At 34.4% G+C, this 24,618-nt stretch overlaps 2 protein-coding genes and 1 non-coding gene across 4 annotated transcripts; 2 read left to right on the plus strand and 1 right to left on the minus strand.

The window, feature by feature from the left end:
• Positions 1 to 79: 79 nt before the first annotated feature.
• On the minus strand, positions 80 to 5,429 carry LOC128882206 (uncharacterized; the record flags this gene model as incomplete). Its single annotated transcript, XM_054133800.1, has 18 exons — positions 5,295 to 5,429; positions 4,856 to 5,058; positions 4,601 to 4,771; positions 4,387 to 4,544; positions 4,051 to 4,200; positions 3,789 to 3,987; positions 3,576 to 3,715; positions 2,928 to 3,496; positions 2,706 to 2,870; positions 2,156 to 2,635; positions 1,889 to 2,066; positions 1,563 to 1,808; positions 1,371 to 1,487; positions 1,171 to 1,293; positions 838 to 1,085; positions 543 to 764; positions 274 to 445; positions 80 to 206 (listed from the first exon to the last, which is right to left on the minus strand). Coding segments are annotated over exons 1-18 (3,712 nt in total), but the record flags the coding sequence as incomplete, so codon positions are not given.
• A 270-nt stretch (positions 5,430 to 5,699) lies between these two features.
• On the plus strand, positions 5,700 to 8,672 carry LOC128882205 (high mobility group protein 20A). 2 transcript variants are annotated; one of them, XM_054133799.1, is made up of 7 exons: positions 5,700 to 6,099; positions 6,254 to 6,370; positions 6,538 to 6,721; positions 7,160 to 7,439; positions 7,520 to 7,601; positions 7,809 to 8,024; positions 8,112 to 8,672. In XM_054133799.1, exons 2-7 carry the CDS (start codon positions 6,280 to 6,282, stop codon positions 8,246 to 8,248), a joined length of 990 nt encoding a protein of 329 aa, XP_053989774.1. In that variant the 5' UTR covers positions 5,700 to 6,099; positions 6,254 to 6,279; the 3' UTR covers positions 8,249 to 8,672. The 2 variants fall into 2 exon arrangements, with proteins under 2 accessions (XP_053989774.1, XP_053989773.1); XM_054133798.1 differs by having other exon boundaries at positions 5,701 to 6,099; positions 6,178 to 6,370.
• A 5,432-nt stretch (positions 8,673 to 14,104) lies between these two features.
• On the plus strand, positions 14,105 to 14,211 carry LOC128882207 (U6 spliceosomal RNA). Its single transcript, XR_008458310.1, has one exon. It is a non-coding gene; the product is annotated as a U6 spliceosomal RNA (small nuclear RNA).
• The last annotated feature ends 10,407 nt before the right edge of the window (positions 14,212 to 24,618 follow it).

A 24,618-nucleotide genomic window follows, 5' to 3' on the forward strand; every position in this document is an offset into this window, starting at 1 on the left:
ATCTGGAATGTCAAAAGAATGTTAATATGTACAACGTATAAACGGTAAAGTAATAAGTTGAAACTAATTTAATATATACCTCGGGCAATAATTCTCCGGGGTAGAAGACTTGGCTCGATAGCACCCAATTCTCCTAAACATTCTCCATACAATAAACGGATACATTCATCTGTATGGTGACATCCAATTAATAACGTATCCAGTAGCTACAAAATTGATACTGATTAATACATAATTAATACCTACATTTATTACTTTAAAGGAGAAACATACATCAACGATCAGTGGATGGATATCTGTTTCGCTTAGAATCATTTCGTTCAGTTGGCTTCGGTGTTCTGCCAGAAATTTTTGCAAATATATCAGAGCCCTAATTCGTACTTCATCCGTTTCATGAGTAACTCGTTTAAGCCACAACTTTAAATTTGCTTCGAAACCTTTGGGCCTAGAATCCATACAATGCATAGTTGTTAGCACAGGGCAAAGTAAAAGGCGAACTATTAATTGGATAACGTGCAACATAAAGATTATATTTTGCATACCTGGCCTGCAAAATTCGCGCTTTAATTATATTTGAAATGTCACCAGGAACGTCTATGTCGTCTATAAAAAACAATTCTGCAATGTGATTAGAATTTTCTTCATTGCACTCGATGATAAGGAACTTTAACATTGCAATCACTTTTTCTGGATATATTTTTAATAATGTTATCAATGATACGCATATAGTAGGCAATAAAGGCCCAAGTTCTGCGATAGCTATGCTGAAACATTAAAACAAGAACAGTTACACAATTTTAGGCTTAATAACGTATTTCCTTTTGTGTTTTAACATACTTATGAATAAATGCATTCCATGCATCGCATACGAGAAGTCCAAATCCTGGCCTTTTAAACCCAAGCGACGTTCGTAACGTTGCTAGAATTTTATACCTTAACGGTGTTAAATACTCTGCTCCCATATATCGCATTAATGCAGCTAACGAAGCAAGCGCAGATTGCTGTGTATGTTCATCCGATTTAGATCCAAGTTTTATATCAAAGTTAACTAATATACCGTGCAATCGTAAATTCAAATAAGATTTCTATAAATAATACAAATACATATTATACTTATGTTAAATTCAGTATTTCTTTTATTAATACACGCTGGTAAATATACAAACGTACAATTCCTTTTCTTGTAATAAAATTTTTTTCTGTAGTAGTATCGTAGTCGGATATAATTTTTAATAACCCAACTATCTTTTCCGGAGATTCGTGAAAATATAACATCAGCTCTTCAAAAATATCCTAATAATCACATTTGTAGACGATATTAATATTGAATTTTAATGATGCAGTCATGCTTGTAAGCTTATTTTTCTTACCATAAATGATTGTCTTGTCAGAAGCGATAAATTCGTGTGAGCAAGTTTGGAGACTAATCGTAAACATTCTATAGCAGCTGCTAGAGGCATGTTTAGAAATGCGTAACTGCAAATATACTGCAAAAAATCATATGAATTATTACTAAACAAGTGTAATACAAAATCGACTAGATTTGTATTTTAAATACATACAGGAAAATATTCTTTCAACATTTGTTTCTCATCCATACTGATCAATTCAGCTATATCACTCAAAAGAGCTTTTGCATTCGGCATATTAACAATGAAGGAAAGCAAGAAACAGATTGCATAATGGCCATCTTTACGCAACAATTGACGCGAACCCTCGTATCCAATACACTTTGCAACACGGTGTATCGATGTGGCCATGTTGTAGGAACAATTTATAAAATTTTGGACTGCACACTGCATTATGAGCTAAAATAAATCAAATGCATGTATTACTCGAAAATACAATTTTATCATTCATTTTAATTTTAGTAAAATTATTTATTTACCTTAATAAAGTCTTTCTTATACCGAACGTATAATGCTTTAGGAGAAACATTTAAGAATTTAGCAAAGTCGTGATACGCGGTTGTAGCGTACGCTACTGCTGCTGGAGATGATGTTGAATATAATATAGAAATGAGAAATATATTCAAAATTGGTCTCTCCATTATGTATAATGGAATACTGAAAATAAAATATTAATAATTTAATTAATAAAATATTAATAATATATATATTTACAGAAGCTAAATAATATTACATATTTATCTTACCTTGTACAGTTTCTAGCTGTAATAAGCAAAGTATCGTGTAAAGCATGATTGGAATTTTTTAGAGCTTTCATAAGAGCACTTGCTATAGTATTAATTAGTAAATCTACAAATTCATCTAAAAAGGTAGGTACATCATTTTCTACGTATGCCAGAGATTTTGCCACAATATTTATTTTATTGTTTAATATTTCTTTTATTGCTTCAGCAATATTAGAACGAATCACAGAATTTTCATCTTCTATGTACGAACACCATATTTTTGCTATTTCATTGTCATTAAACGATTTTATGTGATTCGAAAAAGAGAGAATATTTTCAGAAATACGTAAACGCACTGATACGCATTTTGAAGATAACAAACTAAAACATTGGCTGAGGAGGTAATCGTATTCTTCAGAGACATGATATACATTAGAATTACTTGCACAACTGTCTGTACAACATTTGCAGTGTATCGTCCACTTTGTATTATTTAATTCTCTGTTAGGAAAAATATTTTACTCAATATCTGTTCGTTATACAAGTGGATTAATCAATCATTTAAAATTACCTTATAAAGTCTGCATGTCCTGACAAATAACAACTGATTTTTCCCAACACAATCACTAGCACTTCATGAACTTTTTCTTCTTTTGAATTTAATGCAGTTTGAAGAATATATTTTGACATATCGACCAATTTTATTTGATTGTTCTTCAGAAGTAGAACGCTACTCCTATAAATTGTTTTATTTATATGAACTTATATAAATTTTCAAAAATAATGTACTTACAGTAGTGCTCCCACAGCTAATTCAGTTTTAGAATTTAATATGCAAGTATTTAACAATTTAAGTCGCTCCATTCCATTACCAAATTCGCAAAGAACTTCAAGGCACTTTAACATTGTTGCAATATCAAGAGATCTAGCAGCTTCTTTCACATGATTATTTATTATTCCTTGAGGAATTTCAATATGCTGAGTAAATGGTAAAATTAAAAGTTTTTGAATTAAATCTTTATTTGATTCATCGTGCGCCATCATATAAATGAAACATTCAAAAATATTTTTCTTTTGCTGGTATTGTCCAGAATTTATGGTTTCCAAAAGTATCTTTAAAACATCATCTAAATCAGTCGTGTACAAATTAAATTGCAACTTTAATTCCTTCAACCAAGACTGTAAAATATGCGAAGTTCGCAAAATATGCATAGTTCTTTCAAACTTTCTTTCTCGTGTCACAGTTATTAATTCGTTTCTCAATAAATTCCATGATTCACAGACATCACCAATTAAATTATTTGTACTAGCAGTATGCTTAATATCGGTGAAAATATATTGAATAAAAATCATAATAAAGTCCTGAAAATATTTAATATTATTACCTTTCATATTATCTATATATTAATTAGATAAATTAAGTAGTTTAATTGATACAAACTGGACAATGTTCAAAATATGAGATAAACTTTTTCGCTTCGGATAAACTACAGATTCTTGGTTCCTTTATAAAATACTGTTTAATTTTGTTACATACTACTTCTTTCAGTATCGTTATGCTCTCAGGATTATTATTGTAACCTAAACATTAATTTTCAATTTATAATTTGTTATAAAAAAAATATTGAAGGTATTCATATTCTAGTTTACTTACGTGTTAATTCATAAACAATAAGGTCAATGACTTGAAAGCATAATTCAATAGAATTTGGACATACTGGCGATGTTCGAATAAATTGAGTAAGCATATCTACAAATGAATGTAACTCATTTGCTGATACTTCATTCGAATCTACCCATGTAGAAATTATTTTAACAATCTCAATGGCATAAAGAATTAAATGTTCAAGTTCCTTAAAATAAAAGTGTCATTTCTAATATATTTGTATTTCAATATGCAATTATTGTATGCTTACCTGTTTATTAATTAAGGAAGATTCCATTAATTTTACGCTAAGACTTAATGCCATAAACTTTACATTTGGAACAGATACAGTAATTGTTTTCAATATAGTGCCTGAAATTGCTTTCTCATTCCAGACCGAGACTCCTGTCTTTGTTACAATCTAAAAAAATAGATATAAAGTTTAATAGAGTACTATCAAGAGGGTCTTCCAATCTGAAACACTTAAAGAAGTGCTAAAGCATGAAAATGTATAAATATCTACATAGAAAAAATTTTTTTGTATTTTTAATTCCAAACCAAAAAATGTCCTTAAGCATAAAGATAAAATATAAAAATAAAAAGTTACTTTTAATATTGATACTTGTACTAGCGGTATATCTGAATACTTGATTGTAACAGGAAATGCTTGCAGATCTAAATTTTCTATGATATTTCTTTCTGTTTTAAATTTAGTTAATACAATTTCATCTTGATCTTCTTTCATTTTGTAGAATTCTGATATTTCTGAAATGTTTAATATCATTAAATTTTGAAACTCGAGTACTATTACAATTACATACCTTGAAGAATATTCATGTACTCAATGCTAATAGTTTCAAACATTGTGACATGATGTCTGGATAATATTCTAAGCATACAGGCTTGTATTTCTATACTGTTAATTAAAATATCATTGCTTAGAGGGTCTCCAATTATATAAAACATTGTACCAAATAACCAAGTAGTAAAAGCTGTAAATACAATATAATAGAAAATTATAAAATACAACTAAACAAAGTGAATTAGAAGTTATATTTATTGTTTCATATTTTTACCAGCATATTGACTTTGTAACGTTTCGTTTTGAATTCCATTACTATATGGTGGAACTAAAACTGTAATTAAAGTTGCTGAACCTTTAAGTATCGATTCCAAAAGGGAACGAAGCATTTGTTCTGCGGTTGCATTTTTTAAGTCAGAGAAGATTGCAATTATAGGGCTGTTAATAAATTTCCACACTGAATCTGCCACTGTTATGCTAGAAAAGAATTGTTTTATTATTCGATCGTTACATTGTAAAAATTCTCAAATATACAAAGTTACATAAAAATTATATAAAAACATGAATTAAGTTTATACAAATAAATATTAAACAAATAAATTTGTATAATACTCTTATTTCATTCATATTTAAAGTAAATTTCTACCTCTTAAATGCCGGTCAACCCAACTTAAAATCACATTGATTTTAACAAACTGTGTGAAACGATTTACCTGCTATTATTTTGGAGAATAATGGAATTATCAGTTACTTCCATGTTATGTTGTTAGTTTTCGTCTATTATTCGAACCACATGAAATTAAACATTTTGTTGCAACAATACGAAATAAATGTGCTAAATGTTGGACTGCGTTTAAAGTACTTTAAAGGTAACTTAGATTGTGATTGGGTGCATCCAAAAATGTCACCGCTCACTAAGCCGCTCCGTGAGCGGGTTTTAATACCATAGGCGCCATCGTTGGAAAAATTCCGAAGTTTGTAATGAAAATAGTTCCCAATATTTCCGTAAGATGCCGCCACTGATACATTTTAATCAATTATTCTGTATTTTTTATAAACGCATAATTAATACGACTCTTTGCTTGGTGGACTTTCTGAATGCACTCATTGTGCTCTGTCGCGTCGCCAACATCACTAAACGTCACGACAAGTCGCCTCTTTTCATTGGATGAAAAGCCACTTCTTTCATCTAGGAATTTTATAGGGTTTTAGTTCAGTGGTAAAATGATCAACTTTGAATTAGCGTCATTTGAAAGCTCCCCATGAAAAGTCTGCTTTAGTGTTTATGCCAACTAAATGTAATGATTATGTGTTTTCGTCAATACGTGTTATTTCTGTTATAAACAATTCATTTGTACTCGTACAATACACGTTACAGTTTAATAGCAGTTATGATTTAGTACAGCGATTAGGTGCATTCGGTTGGAAGTATTGTTGTTAACATATTCATTGCTTAACCTAATAGATTATCATTACATGAATCTATGCGTTAAAATCATTAAAAATATATTGATTACGGTTAGTATTAAGTGATGCGAGAATTAGTTTCGTTTATACTTGTCGTGAAATGATATTGAATTCTATATAACCTTACAGGCAATAGTGTCTATCTATTGTTTTGAACTTAATGAATCAGTTATGAGTCTTAGTTAATATCAGTAAAACCTTGCAGCAAAATAAAAGTATACATTATTAAAGATGAGTGAAAGTGCACCAATCATCGATGTGCCTGAAAGCAATGGTGGGCCAGAACAACCAACTTTTAATGGAGAAACCGAAGATCATACCAGTAATTGAATTACATTAATCTACGAATCTACAGTTAGACCTTATGTTGAAAGTCTTCACAAAACAGATATCCCTGTAACTTAAAATGTATTTCAACTTATCAAGGCCTGACTGTATAATAATATTTAGTTATTTATATGTTTAAAAGAATGATGATTCATTTATTAGATAAATCACCTGGTAGTATAGAGGATAAAGCACCAGATTCTGTGTGTGACAACGGAGTTAAAAAAAATAATGCAACTTCTGGGGTTGGAAGTAATACTACTGGTACAACTAACAGATCCAAGAAGCGCAAAAAAGCTCCAAGGGATGCTACTGCTCCAAAGCAACCACTTACAGGTTATTTTAGGTATGTCTTTAAATAACTAAGAAAGTTATAAAAAAGAACAATTATGTTTGAAAAATATACAACTGGTCTTCGTCTTATTATATATTTACCGATTACAGTGCTTTGGAAAAATATAATTGTTCAACTGTTTGCTCCAATATTTTATCGTAATTTGGCCAAAAGGCTATATTATTTCAGAACTCAATGTTTCAATATTATATATACTTCAGAGCCTCGTCAGGAGTCCAGAGATGGAAGAATGATAAGTACTTGTAATCGTAAAAAAAGAAATGTACTAATTAATCTTATAATTATAAATATTTTTCATTCTTTCTTCTGTAAAGTATTTTACAGATATCCTGAAAAATATATAGAACGAAACATTGAGTTTTGTAATCTTCTGGAACATTCAACACTTATATTTTCTCTTAAAAAATACTTGTTAATAAAATGACGTAGGTTTTTAAACGACCGACGAGAAAAAGTCAGGGGTGAAAATCCAACGCTGACATTTGCTGAAATCACAAAATTACTCGCATCGGAGTGGAGTACATTGCCCGCTGATCAGAAACAGCAATATTTAGATGCAGCGGAACAAGACAAAGAACGTTATAATCGTGAATTTAGCGATTATAAACAAACGGAAGCATACCGTTTATTTAATGAAAAACAGTCCTTGGAGAAGCAGCAGGAGACTAAAAAGGAAAGAAATGGAACTGACGTAAATTCTGAGCAAAATGTATGGTATTTGATTCTTATACATATAGAACAGATTAAGTTATCGTTATCATCATTCTAAAATGTTTCTTTTTTTATTAGGATATCCAACAAGAAAAAGATAATGATTTTACAGGCTTTGATATTCCTATTTTTACAGAAGAATTCTTGGATCATAATAAAGGTAATTGTGTACTTTATATTAATGAGTAATAAATTAATTTTATACGTATGTAGTGTTAACTTGAACTATTGCATATTAAAAGTAGAAAAAAAATTAAAAGTTGAAGAAAAAACAAAGTTATAAAAATATTTAACAAATTCATCATACATAGTGTATTATTTTAACATTTATTTGATGTGTCTGTATAATGTACTCGTATGTACTCAGCATGTGAAGCGGAACTAAGGCAACTGAGAAAAGCTACATCAGACTACGAGGCACAAAACGCTGTTCTTCAACGACACGTAGATAGCTTGTACGCAGCTGTAAATCGTCTGGAGTCTGAAACAAATCAACAACGCACGACAAATCAAGCTCTGCAACGTCATTTAGATTCCCTTCGTTCACAATTAGCTGGTTGTTTTGCCACAGTGTCTCTCCCAGGTTGAATATACATATAAAACAAGATATTGCGTTATTCATATTTTTTTGTTGCATTTTCAATGGTAAACATTACATATATATTTTTAGGCACACATGATGGCGCAACGTTACAAAATATCGATAATTACGTGGAGAGGCTTGAATCGTTACTAAACGGCAGTGCTGAGCAATCTTTACGAAATGCTGTGCGTAGCGCGGTATCTCGCCTTGAATTAATTGGATGACGATCGCCCCCCGGTAGTGCAAGTACTACGTCACTAAAACATCATCGTTCAAGACACTCACATCGAAAATAGAGAAAACAAAGTGACTGTTGTTTTTTACGTTTTGTAAAATACAATTTTTTCTCTAAACTAGAAATTATTTCTTACGAATTGGTCAAACAAAATTGCGTATGCTTTAAAGTTTGACAATTACAATGTGTCTATACTATATACATAACATTATCTTCCTTTGTGGATCATAGTTATATGTTTATCTATTATTGTTTAGGTAAGTATAATTTATACAATATAATTTCACGCAATTATGTACACATACGCGGTTATCCGTTTATACAGTTTAAGTATACGTAATGAATTTGTAGCATAATAACAAAGTATCATTACGATACTGTTCACTATTTATTAATAAATTTTTTTAAACTTACTATCGATTCTCTTTTACGTTTTTCATAGCAATTTGAAGTTGATTCCAGGATTATCTGGAAATTAGTTAAGTATGTACAATAATTACATCTGTATGAAGTTCAATTTTTATTATTCTCTCACCTTAAAAACGCCGCATTTGGACGTCAATTTTTCTTCAACTTAATTAAGGCAATAAAAATATATTAATGTTGATACATAATTTATAAAAATGAATTTTTCTGAAAACTAATTGTAGATTGGATACTTTGTTCTTTTACGAGCTAGTACCAGCCACGGGTTCGCGGTGTTGTCCCTGCTAATCTAAATCTAGTCTCACTTTACACTTTACAGTTTTTATATCTAAAGATCTTATTATTTGTTCGCAGCCATTAGCTCGATATTACTCGCGACGAAGATTTGTTCGTCACGAATAATATCGATTACCAGGTCTCACCACGTGGAGGTTGCTGCGACTGGAGACCCGGAGATAGAAGGAATCAAACTTCCTTCGATCTCCCTCTATGTAGAGTATACATACATAGATGCATACTCTACATAGAGTCGACGAGCTTAATACTAAGTACAAAACCGTGGAAATCAAAGAAAACAAAGTCCCTTTGATTTCCAAAGTCTAAGTCTGACTCTAGAGGAAGACGACCGACGCCTCCGAACCAGTCCTCCACACCCTGCACCCCGTTGGGAGCCACTATAGGACACGACTTGCACCCGTCTCACTGCGCTTTGGACTTACTGCACTGCGCCGGGAGCCTTGGGCTAAACGTGATACAGGGAGTAGAGAACTGATCCAGAGGAGCCGATGTCTTCCTCTCGAATCAGATCCACCAGGAGGACGGCAGTCGACCTTTCTGTCCAGTTACACAGTTGGCCACTACACTTATCACATGAAGTAATAGTGACCGAAGTGGTGAACGGAGTTGCGAGTCCAATATGGACCTACGAACAAACAAAAGAAGTTGATTAATAATTGTTTGGTAGAGAACAGACTGTCGTACATCCATGCTTTAAAACTAAGCAAACTAAACTAAGGTACCCATAAGCAATACCAAGCAAACTAAGGAACAAGGAAAAATAGGAAGGACAAGAAACGCGGATGCGCGATCGCGAGATTCATACCGACCGAAGGATCGTCGAAGAATGAGCTCTCACCCTTCGCATATTTGTTTGGGCGGCGGCCGTGGCTCGCTTGTGCCTCTGGAAGTAGAGAAGGGGAAGGTCGAACAACAACCGCGTGACATGTCGTGACATGTTGCTTCGAAGGCTCGTTGTATCCATCGAGAAAATAATTCGTGAAACATTAATATCATAGCAAAATCATATTCCCCATCATTGTTTAAGTAATAAGTACAATATTTGTTCAAGCAATGGCCGAGAATATGACTTTGCTGTAATTCCGCGACTTGGGGACCCCCTGGTATCCATTGTACCGGGACTGTGCCCCGCGCGACGCGGATAAGATCATTTCTTGGGGGGTCCCTTAAGGTGAGGTCCCATCTATGTGATGCTCGTGTTCGAGTAATAAATTGTCCGTGCTCGCCAGATTTTGTTCGAAAACACGTTCCTACTAGCGAGCAAAAGGTCGCTAAATGCGACGACGAACGGTTGGAACCACTTGAAAGGGTCGATTTTACGAGCGTTTGGGTCTCTGCCCATGGTCTAGGCTCGCGAGCACGGGGACTATTCCACGCGAGCCTGGATCGAACGCTAAAAAAAATCGACCCTTTCGAGTGGTTCGAAGCGAGACCCCCAATACTTCTTTTCACCGAGACCCTAGGCGCCTGCCTACTTGGGTTCGCTCAAGGGTCTGGGGTCAAACGAGCGATCGACTCATCAGTTTTTGATTAAATCGAATTCTTTATTTTTCATCGTATCCTTCATCGTGGCCTTTTTCGGGATTCCGTGCTCGTTTAGGTGTTCGCGGCTCGTTGTGCCAGCTCGCCTGGGTCCATCAGACCGTCCTCCGCGACGAGTTGACACTTTCAAGTGGACGTTGTTCGTGCTCCATGCCCGAACTTACATACATGGGACCTCATCTTTAGAAATTTCAGCTTTCATCAAATGACTTGAAGAAATCTTCGCTGCCTCCCGCACTATTAGTGTGACGTCACAGGGGCAAAACGGAACAGTCTGTTTATCTTTATCCATTCTAATTCAAAATTATTGTTTAAAACGGTAAGATTCTTTTTCACTGGAATAATCTTCAAAACGTGAACATATTCTTTTTTCTTTTTATATTAAAGAATCGTTGTATTATTGATCAATGTCAACAACCTTTTTCTAGTAAAGCCATGAGCTTTTAAAGATCAATGGTGGATAATGTAGGTCTCCCCAGTCGTGGTCTACCTTTTCAGTGTTCGGTATTATCTTTGAACTTCCATGATTCATAACCAGAATTGAATAGATTGAAGCCTGTTGATCGTGCTAATAACGAAAAATGAATCACTTCTAAAAAATCTAGCAAATTGTAAACACGGTGTAGAATATTGCTTCGTAACCAGATAGAAATGTAATATCAACATAAATCTGATGCAATTACATTGCTTTTTTTAAATCTGATTTAAGGCTTATTCCACTTTCCTGTGATTCACAAGATTCATGAGACACAGACTTTAACAAACCACATAGACATCACGAGTTTGTTAACATCATTCTAATCTGTTTGCATAATTTATGCGGATATTTGTTTTTTCTTTTTTATTTATTAAACTCTGCATCTGCATAAAGGCTCATAATATACTTGTTGGTCTTGATCATTATTATTTTTGAAAAACCTATCACTTATCACTTATCTCTTTATTCAAGGTTAAAGTTGTCAAATGTTTCTTTTTCTGCAAAATATATGATATAATATTTAATTAATGATTATTGTAAAAACATAAAAATAAAATACATTAGTTTGAGTGTTAACTAAATATCAGGAGGACGGAATCTGAAGTAAAAAAATTCCAAGAAATATTACTGAGTTTTATAAGAGCTAAAAAGTTAATACTACCTTCTATTTAAAAAAAGGAGGATCGCCATTTTAATTCTAATGCAAAGTTAGCAAGGCAATTTATGGAAGATATCGTCACATTATTGTTTACCTTTTTTATCATATATCGATACAGTTACATAAATATTAAATATATGTAAATGTTTAATTTATGTCACATATTTCTGTTTGATTCCATGCTTTATGATTGTGTTTTATTTCATTTTTACTTTTACTCATCCATAAACTAATTGTAAGATTGTCTTTTATATTCCTATGTCCATCGGTCGGTCATGTAATATCCTCTATCTGAAAATTGAGAATTTTTATACTAGTTTCCGGAAATAGTGTTTGAAATATGAAAACACTTTCTACTCTGTGTATCGTATTAACCGATCTTTGAACAAAACATTAGCAGGTGCAAGATCTTGAAAACAACGTCATCTTGGACGTTGTAATAATAGTAGTAACGATGTACCAGACGAGTATGCGATTAAAGAAGCAATACCTGGTAACTCGACATGTAGATGGCGTCAGCAGTTCCATTGGACACTGACAGAGGTCTCATTAACTTTGTTTTTCGCAAGTGCTTGTTCCAGATTCAATTCATACACATATATGTTACAATATATTTAAACAGAGTGTTACACCTAAACCAAAAAATGTTTTATATTTTTCTATATTTTAATATCTACTGATTGGAACAATTAAAACTTAATTCGGCATAATTAAACATTTATGATACATACAGTATCTTTCTGTGTTCGATTAAATATTAATAACAATTACGGTCCAAAATAAGTATTCATTCGGGACAATAATCGTGAGAAATTTGTCCATATTTTAATATCTTTTGATTGCACCAACTAAATATTAATTTCTGACAATAGTTAAATTAATTATTAACAATACTTATTATTTAAACAATGACGGGGAATATGATTATGCTGTGGTATTAATGTTTCATAAATTCTTTTGTGGATGGATCCAACGAGCCTTCGAATCGACCTGTCACGTCATGTCACGCGGTTGTTGTTTGGCAAACAATGTTTGTCCTTCCCCTTCTCTACTTCGAGGGGCACAAGCGAGCCACGACCCCTCGACCGACACAGGTACACGAGGGGTGAGAGCTCATTCTTCGTTGATCTTTCGTTCGATATAGATCGCGCGATCGCGCGTCCGCGTCTCGCGTCCCTCCTATTTGTAGTTTCCCTTGGTATCTTAGTTTGGTTTGGTTAGTTTTAAGGTTGCGTGTACGAGTGTCTCCTCTACCAAATAATTATTAATCAACTTGTTTTGTTTGTTCGTAAGTCCATATTGGGCTCGTAACATCGTGCTCCACTTCGGTCACTATTGCTTCATGTAATAAGTGTAGTGACCAACCATGTGACTAGCGGACATCGGTTGCCGTCCTCTAGTGGGTTTGATTTGAGAGAGGGTCAATCGACGCCTCCGAGGAATCTTCTACTCTCTGTACGCATCAGGCCAAGTCCAGGCTCCCGGCGCAGCGCAGTTCAAAAGAGCCGTAAGACGGTGCAAGTCGTGTCCTGGACTCCTGACGTTGTGCAGAGAGTAGAACTCCGTTTCGGACCCTACGACCGTCAGACATAGCTGGTGTCGCCAGGGCAGGGCAACCCGACGCGGTGCTACCTACGTCGTACACTGTAAGCTCGGATTTGGGCCCTCGGCAGCAGGTATGCAGGGAGTAGAGTACTGACGGAGACGTTTATCGTCTGTCTTTCTCTCGAATCAGACCCACCAGAGGAAACGGGACTGACTCTGTAAGTCCAGTTTCATGGTCGCGTCGTGGCGCGATTTAGCTTCACTCCTCTTAGTTCAAATAATTATTTGGCAGAGTCAGACTTGGACTTTGGAAATCAAAGGGACTTTGTTTTCTTTGATTTCCACGGTTTCGTACTTAGTATTAAGCTCGTCGACTCTACGTAGAATATGCATCTATGTGTGTATACTGTATGTAGAGGGAGATCGAAGGAAGTTTGATTCCTTCTATCTCCGGGTCTCCAGTCGCAGCAACCTCCACATGGTGAGACCTGGTAATCGGTATTATTCGTGACGAACAATTTTTCGTCGCGAATAATATCGAGAGCTAATGGCTGCGAACTTGTAATAAGATCCTTAGATATAAAAAGTGCAAAGTGTAAAGTATAAAGTTCACAAGTGACAAGTGCAAAAGTGTAAAGTGTAAAGTGTACAGTTTAAAGTGAAATTAGATTTAGATTAGCAGGGACAACATCAAGGAGCCGTAGCTGGTATTAGTGGTCTGTAGTGGGGATGGTTTCTGTGTATTTATCGTTATACAAATTTGTTCGTATAAGATTTTACTGTAGTAACAAAAAAATGTTCCGCTTATTGCGTCACGAAGCAATGAATGAGTTTTTTGATAATAAAGAGAATGATACCCAAATGCAAAATCCACCAGAATTTCGAAACGCACCGAAAGAGTACTTGCCTCGGCAGTACATATACTAAAATTGGAACGATACAGAGAAGATTAGCATGGCCTCTGCGCAAGGATGATACGCAAAATCGTGAAGCGTTCCACATTTTTTATCCCTTTTACAATTCCACCGGCTCAAATGGTAAATGCATTTTTAGAAAGATACAACCTGAATTTAAATCTTACGGCCGTCTACTTTACTGATGGGTCCAAAATGGTAGAAAAACCAGCCAACGGAGCAGCAGTAATAGAACTAGAGGATAGACAATTCAAAAGAAAATCAATTTCAATTTTCCCTGAATCGACGATATTCACAGCAGAAATCATAGCGATAGTAAAAGCTCTGAACGAATCCAAAGGTAACGATAAACCAAATACTCTAATTTTAACAGACTCTCTTTCGGCGGTAAGAACAATAGACAATATTTTTAATAACTACATGGGCTACATTAAAGAAATCAACCCCTGGATTACTGAGTTTGTCAGAGAGGTCTCGGCTATGAATGATAAGAATGTAATAATATTGGGATGGGTATCAGGTCATAAAGGAGTGACTGGAAATGAAATAGCGGATAGGGTTGCAAAAGAAGCAACAGAATTAGTTCCTGACCCTGATCTCAAAATCCCGGCAGGGGAAATTTTCAATAAGATTAAAAAAGATACATGGGACAAATTCGTAATACATTGTGAAGGAACAGGATGTAATAAAGGGAGGAATTTTTTCCAAAAAGTATGGAACAGGTCTACCGTCAGGGGCTTCAACCCGTGGTTCAAAAATGTTAAAGATTGACTTGATTGAATTTAAGAGAGTCTCTTGGGAGGAAAAACTATATCGCGAATGGTATGTGTGACTGCGGCATCGACGAAGAGTTTATTAACTATGTACTTTTTGATTGTGTGTTTTATAATGTACAGCGAGAAAATTTTAGGAATAGGATACAAAACGAAATAGATACATTCGGAGAGGATGCATATAAATTAATATCATCAATGAAAGTGAGAGCCCTAAAAGCTATAACTTCGTTCCTACTAGAAATAGGCAAATATATTTGATAAAAGTATATATTTTTATAAACTATATATATTTTTATATAACTATATTTGTATAATTTCATTATACAAAATTTTAGCTACCTGATATAATGTATGACTAGATGTAAGATAATAGGTTAAAGTTGTCGTTTTTAACTATGTATGGAGTCCATTGACAGCTCCATACCAGACTAGAAGACTGAGATACCAAAAGGGTATTAAAATCTAAACTTAGCTACACCCTAAAATACGGCTAAAAAGAAAAAAAAACGTAAAAAAACAGGGATAAGCTAAGACTTTATGAACTACCATTTATATAAATGTAAGTCTGAAACGATAGAGTAAAACGGAATAGTGCTAAGATACTTACTGAGAACAGAAACTCTGTGCAGAATAAATGTCAAACGCAACGTGATAATTAGTTGTGATAATGCGTGCTGACATCTAAATAGAGGATTAAGGATGAGGAGGTTCTTGTAGGACTTAAGAAACCAAGTGTATAAGCGTGGAACTTATTTAGTTTTGAAAAGAAAGTTTAATTGATTTATGTATGTAGCACAACTAATTTGCAGTGTGCGTATTAGTAGGTTGTTGTTAGAGAAGCGAACAAAACCAATGTATAAGATAAATGACCAATAGCCTATAAGATTAAAGATGTACAAAATAGATTTAAGAGTTAAAATGTTGTATATTAGAAGTAAGTAGTAGTGCAATAACTAATATTTTTGTAACAGTTAAGCACTTGAAATAAATGACAATGACAATGAATTGAATTAGGCAATCTATAGTAATAAGTAAGTAAAAAATGTTTCGTTACAATTGGGTCTTAGTGCGTCACGAAGCAACGAACGTGCTTTCTGATAATAAAAAGAATGTTCTGTCGCGGAAAATCATTAAGTATGGTACAGCAGGTGGCGGTTCGCGATCAGTTAGTTTAGTTAGTTAGATTTTCAATCTCTCTAACTCTTGCGTGTACGCGAAGTCTGTACATTTTATTTTTCCAATAAATAATAATGAAACCAACGACGTAAGGACATGCCATTTATAAAAGGGAAATAAATTAAAACGTAACTTGAATATTGACGTATTCTCGTTATGTTTGCATTTTTTTTTCATATTGGATTTATTAAAATATTTTATGAAATATAAATCTTTAATTCGCCAGGTAACAGTCGTTTATAAATTCTAATTTTTAAACAGTTGTCTTAAAATTTTGATGCGCATGCAAGCTTAAAAACAAAGACACTCTCGCTATTTGTTTCCTCTTTCTTCACATCCGACCATCTGCACTTGCAGAGGTTCCTGTGACTTCTTTAACACGTTGATCGCCACGTCGTTCATATGTATGGGAGACAGTGCTTTTCACTGAAGAACTAAAAAAATTAATTCTGAAATTCAAGCATCAAAGAATGAAGTTTAAATGAAATCCATAAAATTTGATGAAGTTTTAAAAATAAATATCACAATAAATGTTTGATTATATTGTCGGCAATAGTCTAAATAATATTTAATCCTAGCAGAAATTTTCAAGAATTTCAAGAGATTCGTGCCAACAGCAACCAACGCTTCTCTTCACCACGCTTTTCTATATTACACTTACGACGCTTACAATATTTACTTTGTTAACACAACAAAATTCTTTTTTATATTACAAAAACATGCTAAAAATTGGAATAGATTCTCATAAGATGTCATCACCCAGCCGAAAAACTACCCCTTCGTTGACTCCAGCGAGGAAATATTATAGGCATCAGATATTTTGGTTTCTCTCGTAAGACAAGCTGGCACAATTATTACTCTGAATAATTGTTATGACGAAACAAAGTGTTATCTCGAAAGTTGGGTATTAACCCAGAACGGAGGAACAGTTGAAATCCTCGTTGCCGCGGTCGCGAAATTACCCCTTTGAAACGACTTCATTTCAGTGGACGGAAAAGGCGCCCTTAGGAAGAAGAATTTATCGATCCCAGCGTTTTCTTTCTTCTTGGCCCGGAGGTCGGAGGGTTGGGGTGTCTACGGAGGCGGGGGTGGCCGGAGACGGAATTAAAGATGGCGGTACTTTTTCCATTGTTTCAACCCCCGGATTCCGAACGCTTTCTCTCGGCCATTCTCGGCCTCCTTAGGAGGATGGCTCTCCTTGGTGGGGTGAAAAACGTCTGGAAGTATTTTCGATGAATATCGAAGTGGGGGTGAGCACCCTCGACAGCTGGTCAGGCTTGAGGGTCTCAATGATGGCAGTGGACGGTCCAAAATGTCTGCCGCTCCAGCTACAATTCAAAGAAATTTATTCGTTACACGTTATAGGATTTTAATGCTTGAAAATAGTATGTAATATCGACAGATTCGATTGTTGGTATTAGGTTGTCCCAAAAGTTTCTTTTGCTTTATTAATAAGTAATACATGCACAATATTTTATGTTTAATGTTAGATTACTGAATTGTGCACGATTCATTTTGCTCCATTACTGTTACAACATGAATATCTATGAAATAAGATTGTCTATTTATATAAACACGACCACATAAAATAATTGAGTGCAACTCGCGAAAGAAACTTTCGGGACAACCTAATATTTTGTAAATTATGATAGAGATATCTGAAATTGTAAGAAATCTTTGAATTTACTGCCATGCAGTGGTGAACTTGATGTTGAAATTTAGATTAATAATAAATTTAATTAAATAATAAATTTAGATTTACTCGAGGTAGGTTTATTCAGAAAAACACATGCATTTTATTTTTATTTATTACTTGTATATTACATTGATACATGTATTCCCTCATACTCACGATATCCCTAATTTATACGCATACGTGACTTTTGTTTCTATTATTGATAGAAAAATACTGATATTTGTGTACCGTAAAAGACTAAAAAATAATTCTAAATTAGATATATTAACTAACGAATTATATTTCGATGAAATTTAAGTTAATAATAAATTTAATTAAATAATAAATTTAGATTTACTCGAGGAAGGTTTATTCAGAAAAACACATGCATTTTATCTTTATTTATTACTCGTATATTACATTGATACATGTATTCCTTCATACTCACGATATCCCTAAAAAGAGCGATACTACTACTTGTTATTATACATATAATGCATTATTTATCTTGAATATTGTATTATGTATTGTAGTTATGTCAGCTGTAGCAGCCACGCGGATGAACCTGATAAATCAAAAACAAAATGAAACACCTCCGCGGAAAATAGCGCGCTGAATGCCCCAAACAGGGTCAATTACTATTTCCCCGTAGAAGCGCGGCAAAAGTAAATGCGCCAACCGGTTGAGTAGTTGTTTCTTTGGTGTTAGATTTAAAAGTAGCCTCAGGCTGCACTCTCCTCCCCTTTTCCTTACGCATTTAGGCACTTTGTTATGACTTGCATACTTAATTGTAGGTTAAAAGCGAACTGCATAATTAATTGTAGGTTAAAAGTGAGATAAAAATGAACTGTATTAAAAAATTTCTTAGTGCTAGTTTTTAGTCGACGTTACACTTTCTTTCCCATAAACCTTCAACGAACCCTTTATGGCAAGTTTAATTGCTTAGAAAATACAAGAATAGTATACAAAATAATAGTATATAAAAATAGAAGATTTGGGAATTTTGGCAGACTACTTTACTGTGGAAAATAGAGCTTAATATTCATTTATAGACCAGATTAATTCATACATTCAATTTTTATATATGTATATATATCAGCAGGAATTGGGTCAATATCGAATGTCTGTTGAATTAATATTGGGAAATTATACAAGTATTGTACATATATTATATAATTATATTTATAAATTATTATTTAAAATTATCATCTTCGTAAATTATATTCATATATTATAAATATTAATAAATATTAATAAATGTATAATTTATCAATATTAATTCCATAGATATTGGATAATTAATTATAGTTATGAATGATGTAATATACATATACACATGTATATATTTCTCAATATTAATACAATATTTGATAACTAACCAACTACTACTAATTATACATAATAGATTTTCCTTTTAAATCTGAAATCATGTATTCCTATTTAGTTTTCCCGATTCCATGATAGTTCTTTGCGTGAAGATCATTCACATCTTTGCAGCTTGCACTTAATTTTCTTATATCCACACCCATTTCTAAACCGTAATAAGTCTTTACAAAATCTGAAAACGTTTTCTGTTACTTTTTAAAGTCTCAATAACAATATCGTACAGTTTCCTATGTCAAAATGAAGAAGAATCAGAGTAACATTGCACTTGTGTCTTCAACAACTGAAATGGTAAACAGAGAGTTGTAAAAATGAATGTTACAAATGTAATCGTGACGCACGCTGATTTTCGGAAGGTGACTCTAAAACGAGGAATCGAAATTTGGAAATAAAGTGGTTACGCGAAGATTGGGTAACGTGCTTCTGTGAAATAATAATGGTAATCTGGAAACGAGCCCTGTGTTTCACCGCCATTACCGGTCGATCGGACAAGCACCATCTTCTGTGTTCTTTCACTCGTTAAAAGGAGCCAGGTATTGACCGACACTGGCATCGTAGTATTTTCCTCGAAGCTTTCTCGAGACCGAGAAAACGCTCGCCTTTGTTTTTATTACCGTAGAAGGCGGAGGCAGCCGGCCGAAAGGAAGGAAAAAGAGGGTGCGAGAGGCGCGATGGGGGATGGGGATGACGAGGGGTTGGGAGAAAGGAAAAGCAAATGAGGCTCGATGCTCTACGGTTGAAGAGGATGAGGCCAGTAATGCGAATGGTATGCAAGAAATCGTGAGTCGTTTCTGTTCCGCTCTTTCTCCGTTTTTCAACCCCTATCGACCATTTCGACCAGACACTTTTAGACTTTTACACGCGCAAAAACTCACCCCTCCAGACGAAATACCGCGGCTTTTAAAAGAAAACGATACGCGAACCGAGAGGTACTGCGTTATCGAACCTGTTCTCCGCTATTGCCAACGCGGACCCATTCACGTCTGCCTAACTAGCCCCTCCACTTAAATAAAATTTAAGGAAAAGATTGCATAATAATATAATATTTACGCGCTCTTCAAATCGGTAAGAAAACAATTTTCCGCTCGCTCCTTATAGTGGCAAAAAATTTATTTAAATAGAGGGGTTGAGTAGGCTGCCAGTAAGTCCCCCCCACATATTAATGATAAGCGATATTGACAGAAAAACATGCATTATTTATGCGTTATCGTATAAGAGCAATTTGGATTTTTACGCTTCATCCCTTAAGGGACTTTTCTCTTGGTGCAAATGCAAGTTTTGTCTCGTGACTTGCTAATATTATTAACTAAACAGTTTATTATAAAAGATAACAGTGCTTTTATGTACTATATGATATACATTAATGTACAAATAATATATGCTAATAATTGTATGTATATAGACGCGCACGCACCGCGCGCAACACACATACTAGATAGATTAAGCAAACGTTAATGACTTGCAAAATTGAAATAAGGAAGCACAAAAATTAAAATCTCTAAATTATAAATTATTTGATCGAAATATACAAAAGAACGTCATTTTGTTTGAAAGTGATTGTATCTTATATTAATTACATTTTCATTGTTTTTTTTTACTTCGGATCATTCAGTCTATAGGTCTCTTAATCACTGCAAAATACCTTTTTTTTTTGGAGAATGTTCTTAACAAATTAATGTTTCAGTAAAAAAAATATACGTGTACAATTGTACACGCAGAGATCTACTAAATCAGGCCTGGCCAACTCAAATAGCTTCACGGGGAACTTGGATGACGCGTAACGATACAGCGGGCCGCACGTTAGGTAAATATATAAGTTAAAAAATAACATTAACATTAGGTTAAAAAATATAATACATATACAAAATATTGCTCGGCGTCATTGTTCCACTCTCCTCTATTACTAAGAGCAAAAATGTGTAGATTGTTTCTTTATTCATTTCTTACATAACTGTATTCAAATTACAAATGAACGTTACTGATGGTTGCCTATTGAAACCGATTCATTCAGTAAAATTTGGCGTCCGTAGATACCAGATATAGAACTGGAGTTCATAATCGCACTTGTGCATTGTAGCAATGACACATGCAAATTTTTATTTATTCAATATTTTTTACATATATACAACGAGAAACAAAAGTTTCAATAGAAATTCAAAATCACCCGGCGGACAGCACAATTTAACGTGGCGGGCCGCGTGTTGGCCAGACCTGTACTTTAGTACAGCTAACTCCAGTATAAAAAGAGCGAACAAAATAAATGCAAACGCCATTCCAAAAAGAATTCTTGAAAAATCACTTTTTTCGGTCTCTAGACTAGGTATTGTACATTCATATAACCCCTTGAGCTTAAAAGCCAACAGATTTTTTTGGGGAATGCTCTTAACAGAGATCTACTAAATCCAGTATGAAAAGAGCGATTAAAATAAATGCAAACACCATTCCAAAAAGAATTCTTGAAAAATCACTTTTTTCGGTCTCTTGACTAGGTATTGTACATTCATATAATCCGTTCAGCTTAAAAACCAACAGATTCCTTAACAACCCGAAACGAACGTTACGAAGAGGATTCGCGTGGGAGTCACTTGCGGGACGCGGCGATACATTAATTACGCGGGCGATGTGTCCATTCGGTGATTAAACGTGGCAGATCCGAAGGACGAGGGCACACTGAACGCGACCTGGTTGCGAACTCGTCATAAATGCGTATGCGAAACACGTACGACGCGTTTGACCGGTATGCAAAACACCACGGTTGACCATCGTCCCTTGAAAAAGGTCCGCTTCCGAGTATCTTTGAGGGTTCGAGTCCGAGCAGCTGCCGCTGGTCCCCTCACGACCCTGAACCAGTGACCCTAGCCCTTTTCACGGACCTCTGCTTTGCTCCGACGAAATGGAATTAATTTTTAGTAGAAATTTGACGAAAGTCGAGCTTCGAAGCGCGGACCAATAGGTGACACGGTGCTCTCGGGACGGCTTCAGGAATTATTCAAGGCGGGCGTATGGACCGAGAACTCGAGAATAAGTAGAGGAACGGGTAGGCAACTGTAGGACGGAATGTTGGTTCGGGAAAAATTAATTCGGAAAGTTTGGACGGAGAATTTTGACCGGGAGCTGTCGATTGGATGACCAGTGTTTGATTTGTTAAGGGGTTGAATAACTTTTGGAAATTATTCTAAAGTGGTTGGAAATTGATTAACACGTTGAACGCCATATATGGGTGACACTAAGGAACTTGAATTAATTTTAAGAGCTCAGCATTAATGAAAATATGTCTGAATAGAATTCGTAAATTTTGATGAAAATGCAAAAATAAGTAATACGACAAATGTTAGATTTTCTAGTTTATAGCGACTTCAAGACAAAATTGTAACTCTGTAGAGGTTCGCACGTGAATCAATCTTGCAGTCAACGTGTTGATACCTAGAACAGAGCTCCGCAACCGCTGTGCCGCGACGATTTTCTCGAGAATAAACAAACTTTTTAACCACCGCATTAGTTTAAATTTGTCTAAGTCATATACTCCTCTAATTTTTTGCCAATATGTAATTTATTTGAGTTGAAATTATACAATAAAATAGACATTAGACACCTTTGTGTCTGAGTGCCGACGCACTTTTGTTAATTAACTTTGATTAAATGGGCATAAGTAAATACCAAACAACAAACTTTATATTTAAATGTATAGAGTACATTTGTTTTATGCGTTCTGTAACTATACATTTTTATTCTTGTGTTGGTGTACAATTCAAACTGCTTTATATGTATAAAACTTAAATAAAAGTAAATATCTACATACATAGAGCTATTTTATTGTGTTTTTTACTTCATGAACATATATACGTATTATCGTAATTTATGTATTTACAATCTTTTACTTGTGGTGTGTCGCGAAATTATCGATAAAACATTGTTATGTCGTGAAAGATAAAAGGTTGCGGAGCACTGATCTAGAATATACAGGGTGAATCACTAGTCGTGATCATTGTTTTGTTATTAGCAGTCGGATCGAAAATGTTTTTATCAACTTTTTCATGGTTTCAAGAGACTTAACGTAATCACTTAACGTGATTATAAAGAATTATTTGTCAACTATTTTTATGTTTCTTAAACATCACCTTAAATTTGTTGCAAATAAACATGTCAGTTTTTTACGTCTATCTATTACAATAATCTATGGTTGAAGGTCATTCAAGGTTACACAGGCTGACTGTAACAGAAAATAATTTGTTTCAAGGCACTCTTCAAATATTTTATTAATTTTCTTATTTGCTTACTGCTACAGCCAGTGTTCAAAATGATGACCTTGAACTTGGATGCATTTTCTAAAACGTGTTAATATAGAAAGTACTGGACAATGAACTTGATTTGGATCAATTGCACTGCAAGCTCTCCTTATTCACACATTCTGCTCGAATTATTACTCAATTGCTGAACAGGAGATTTCGAGATCGATGGATTGACCAATCAAGGAATATTATGTGGCGAGCACGATCTCCTGATTTATCACTCATGGATGTTTATTTATGAAGAAAGTTAAAGCAGTAAGTATACAGCGCAATGTCAACAATTAGAGAAGATATGCAGGAGCTTGCATTGTAATTGATCAAAATCAAGTTCATCGTGCAATGTTTTCTACATCCACACGTTTTAGAAAATGCATCCAAGTTCAAGGTCATCATTTTGAATTCTTGCTATAGCAGTAAGTACGCAAATAAAAAATTAATGAAATATTTGAAGAGCGCTTTGAAACAATTTATTTTCTATTACAGTCAGCCTGTGCAACCTTCAATCATATAGGTCATTGTATTCGTCTTGAAATCCTCTAACAGATAGACGTAAAAAAATTATATGTTTATTTGCAAAAAATTTAAGATGATCTTGAAGAAACATAAAAAAAAATAGGTGACAAGTAATTCTTTATAATCACGTTAAAAGTCTCTTGAAACTGTATATCTTGTATATCTTGGCACCCAGGACAAGACGCTCTAAATTTACCTGACAGTGAATGATCTAATAAATTTCGCAACTGTAGACTACGTCTCATCTTCGCGTACGCATTTTTCTGTAAGCGTGGTTAGGACACATTCAAGATGAAGAATTGCTGTATTAAAAAATCAGAATTCAAACGAATCGTTACCTGTAAATCGGGTGATTAAGTTTCAATTCGTGTCACATTGCAATCAGGGATAAAAACAAGAGTCCCGATGATTGCAGATTCCAGGTGACAAGTTATAAAGTTACAACAGAGTCAGGGGGTTGACTGGCACGAACAGGTGATTGATTTAATTGGACGGCAATTAGTTGGCCGTTTGTCGTTAAATTTCATCCGGAACAGAGTGGCGATTCGCTTATTTAACCAATGATTAATCGCTGCCAATTTTATCTGTTGCTAACGAATGACGGCAAAGGGTGACCAGAAACGCCATGGCGTCGAAACACCATTAACCCCGTCGACATTAGCGGTTAGGCGGGTGCGAGAGCTCGGC

The sequence above is a fragment of the Hylaeus volcanicus genome, unplaced genomic scaffold (genome assembly GCF_026283585.1).
Source record: "Hylaeus volcanicus isolate JK05 unplaced genomic scaffold, UHH_iyHylVolc1.0_haploid 12277___fragment_4___debris, whole genome shotgun sequence".
In the NCBI taxonomy this organism is placed as follows: Eukaryota; Metazoa; Arthropoda; class Insecta; order Hymenoptera; family Colletidae; genus Hylaeus; species Hylaeus volcanicus.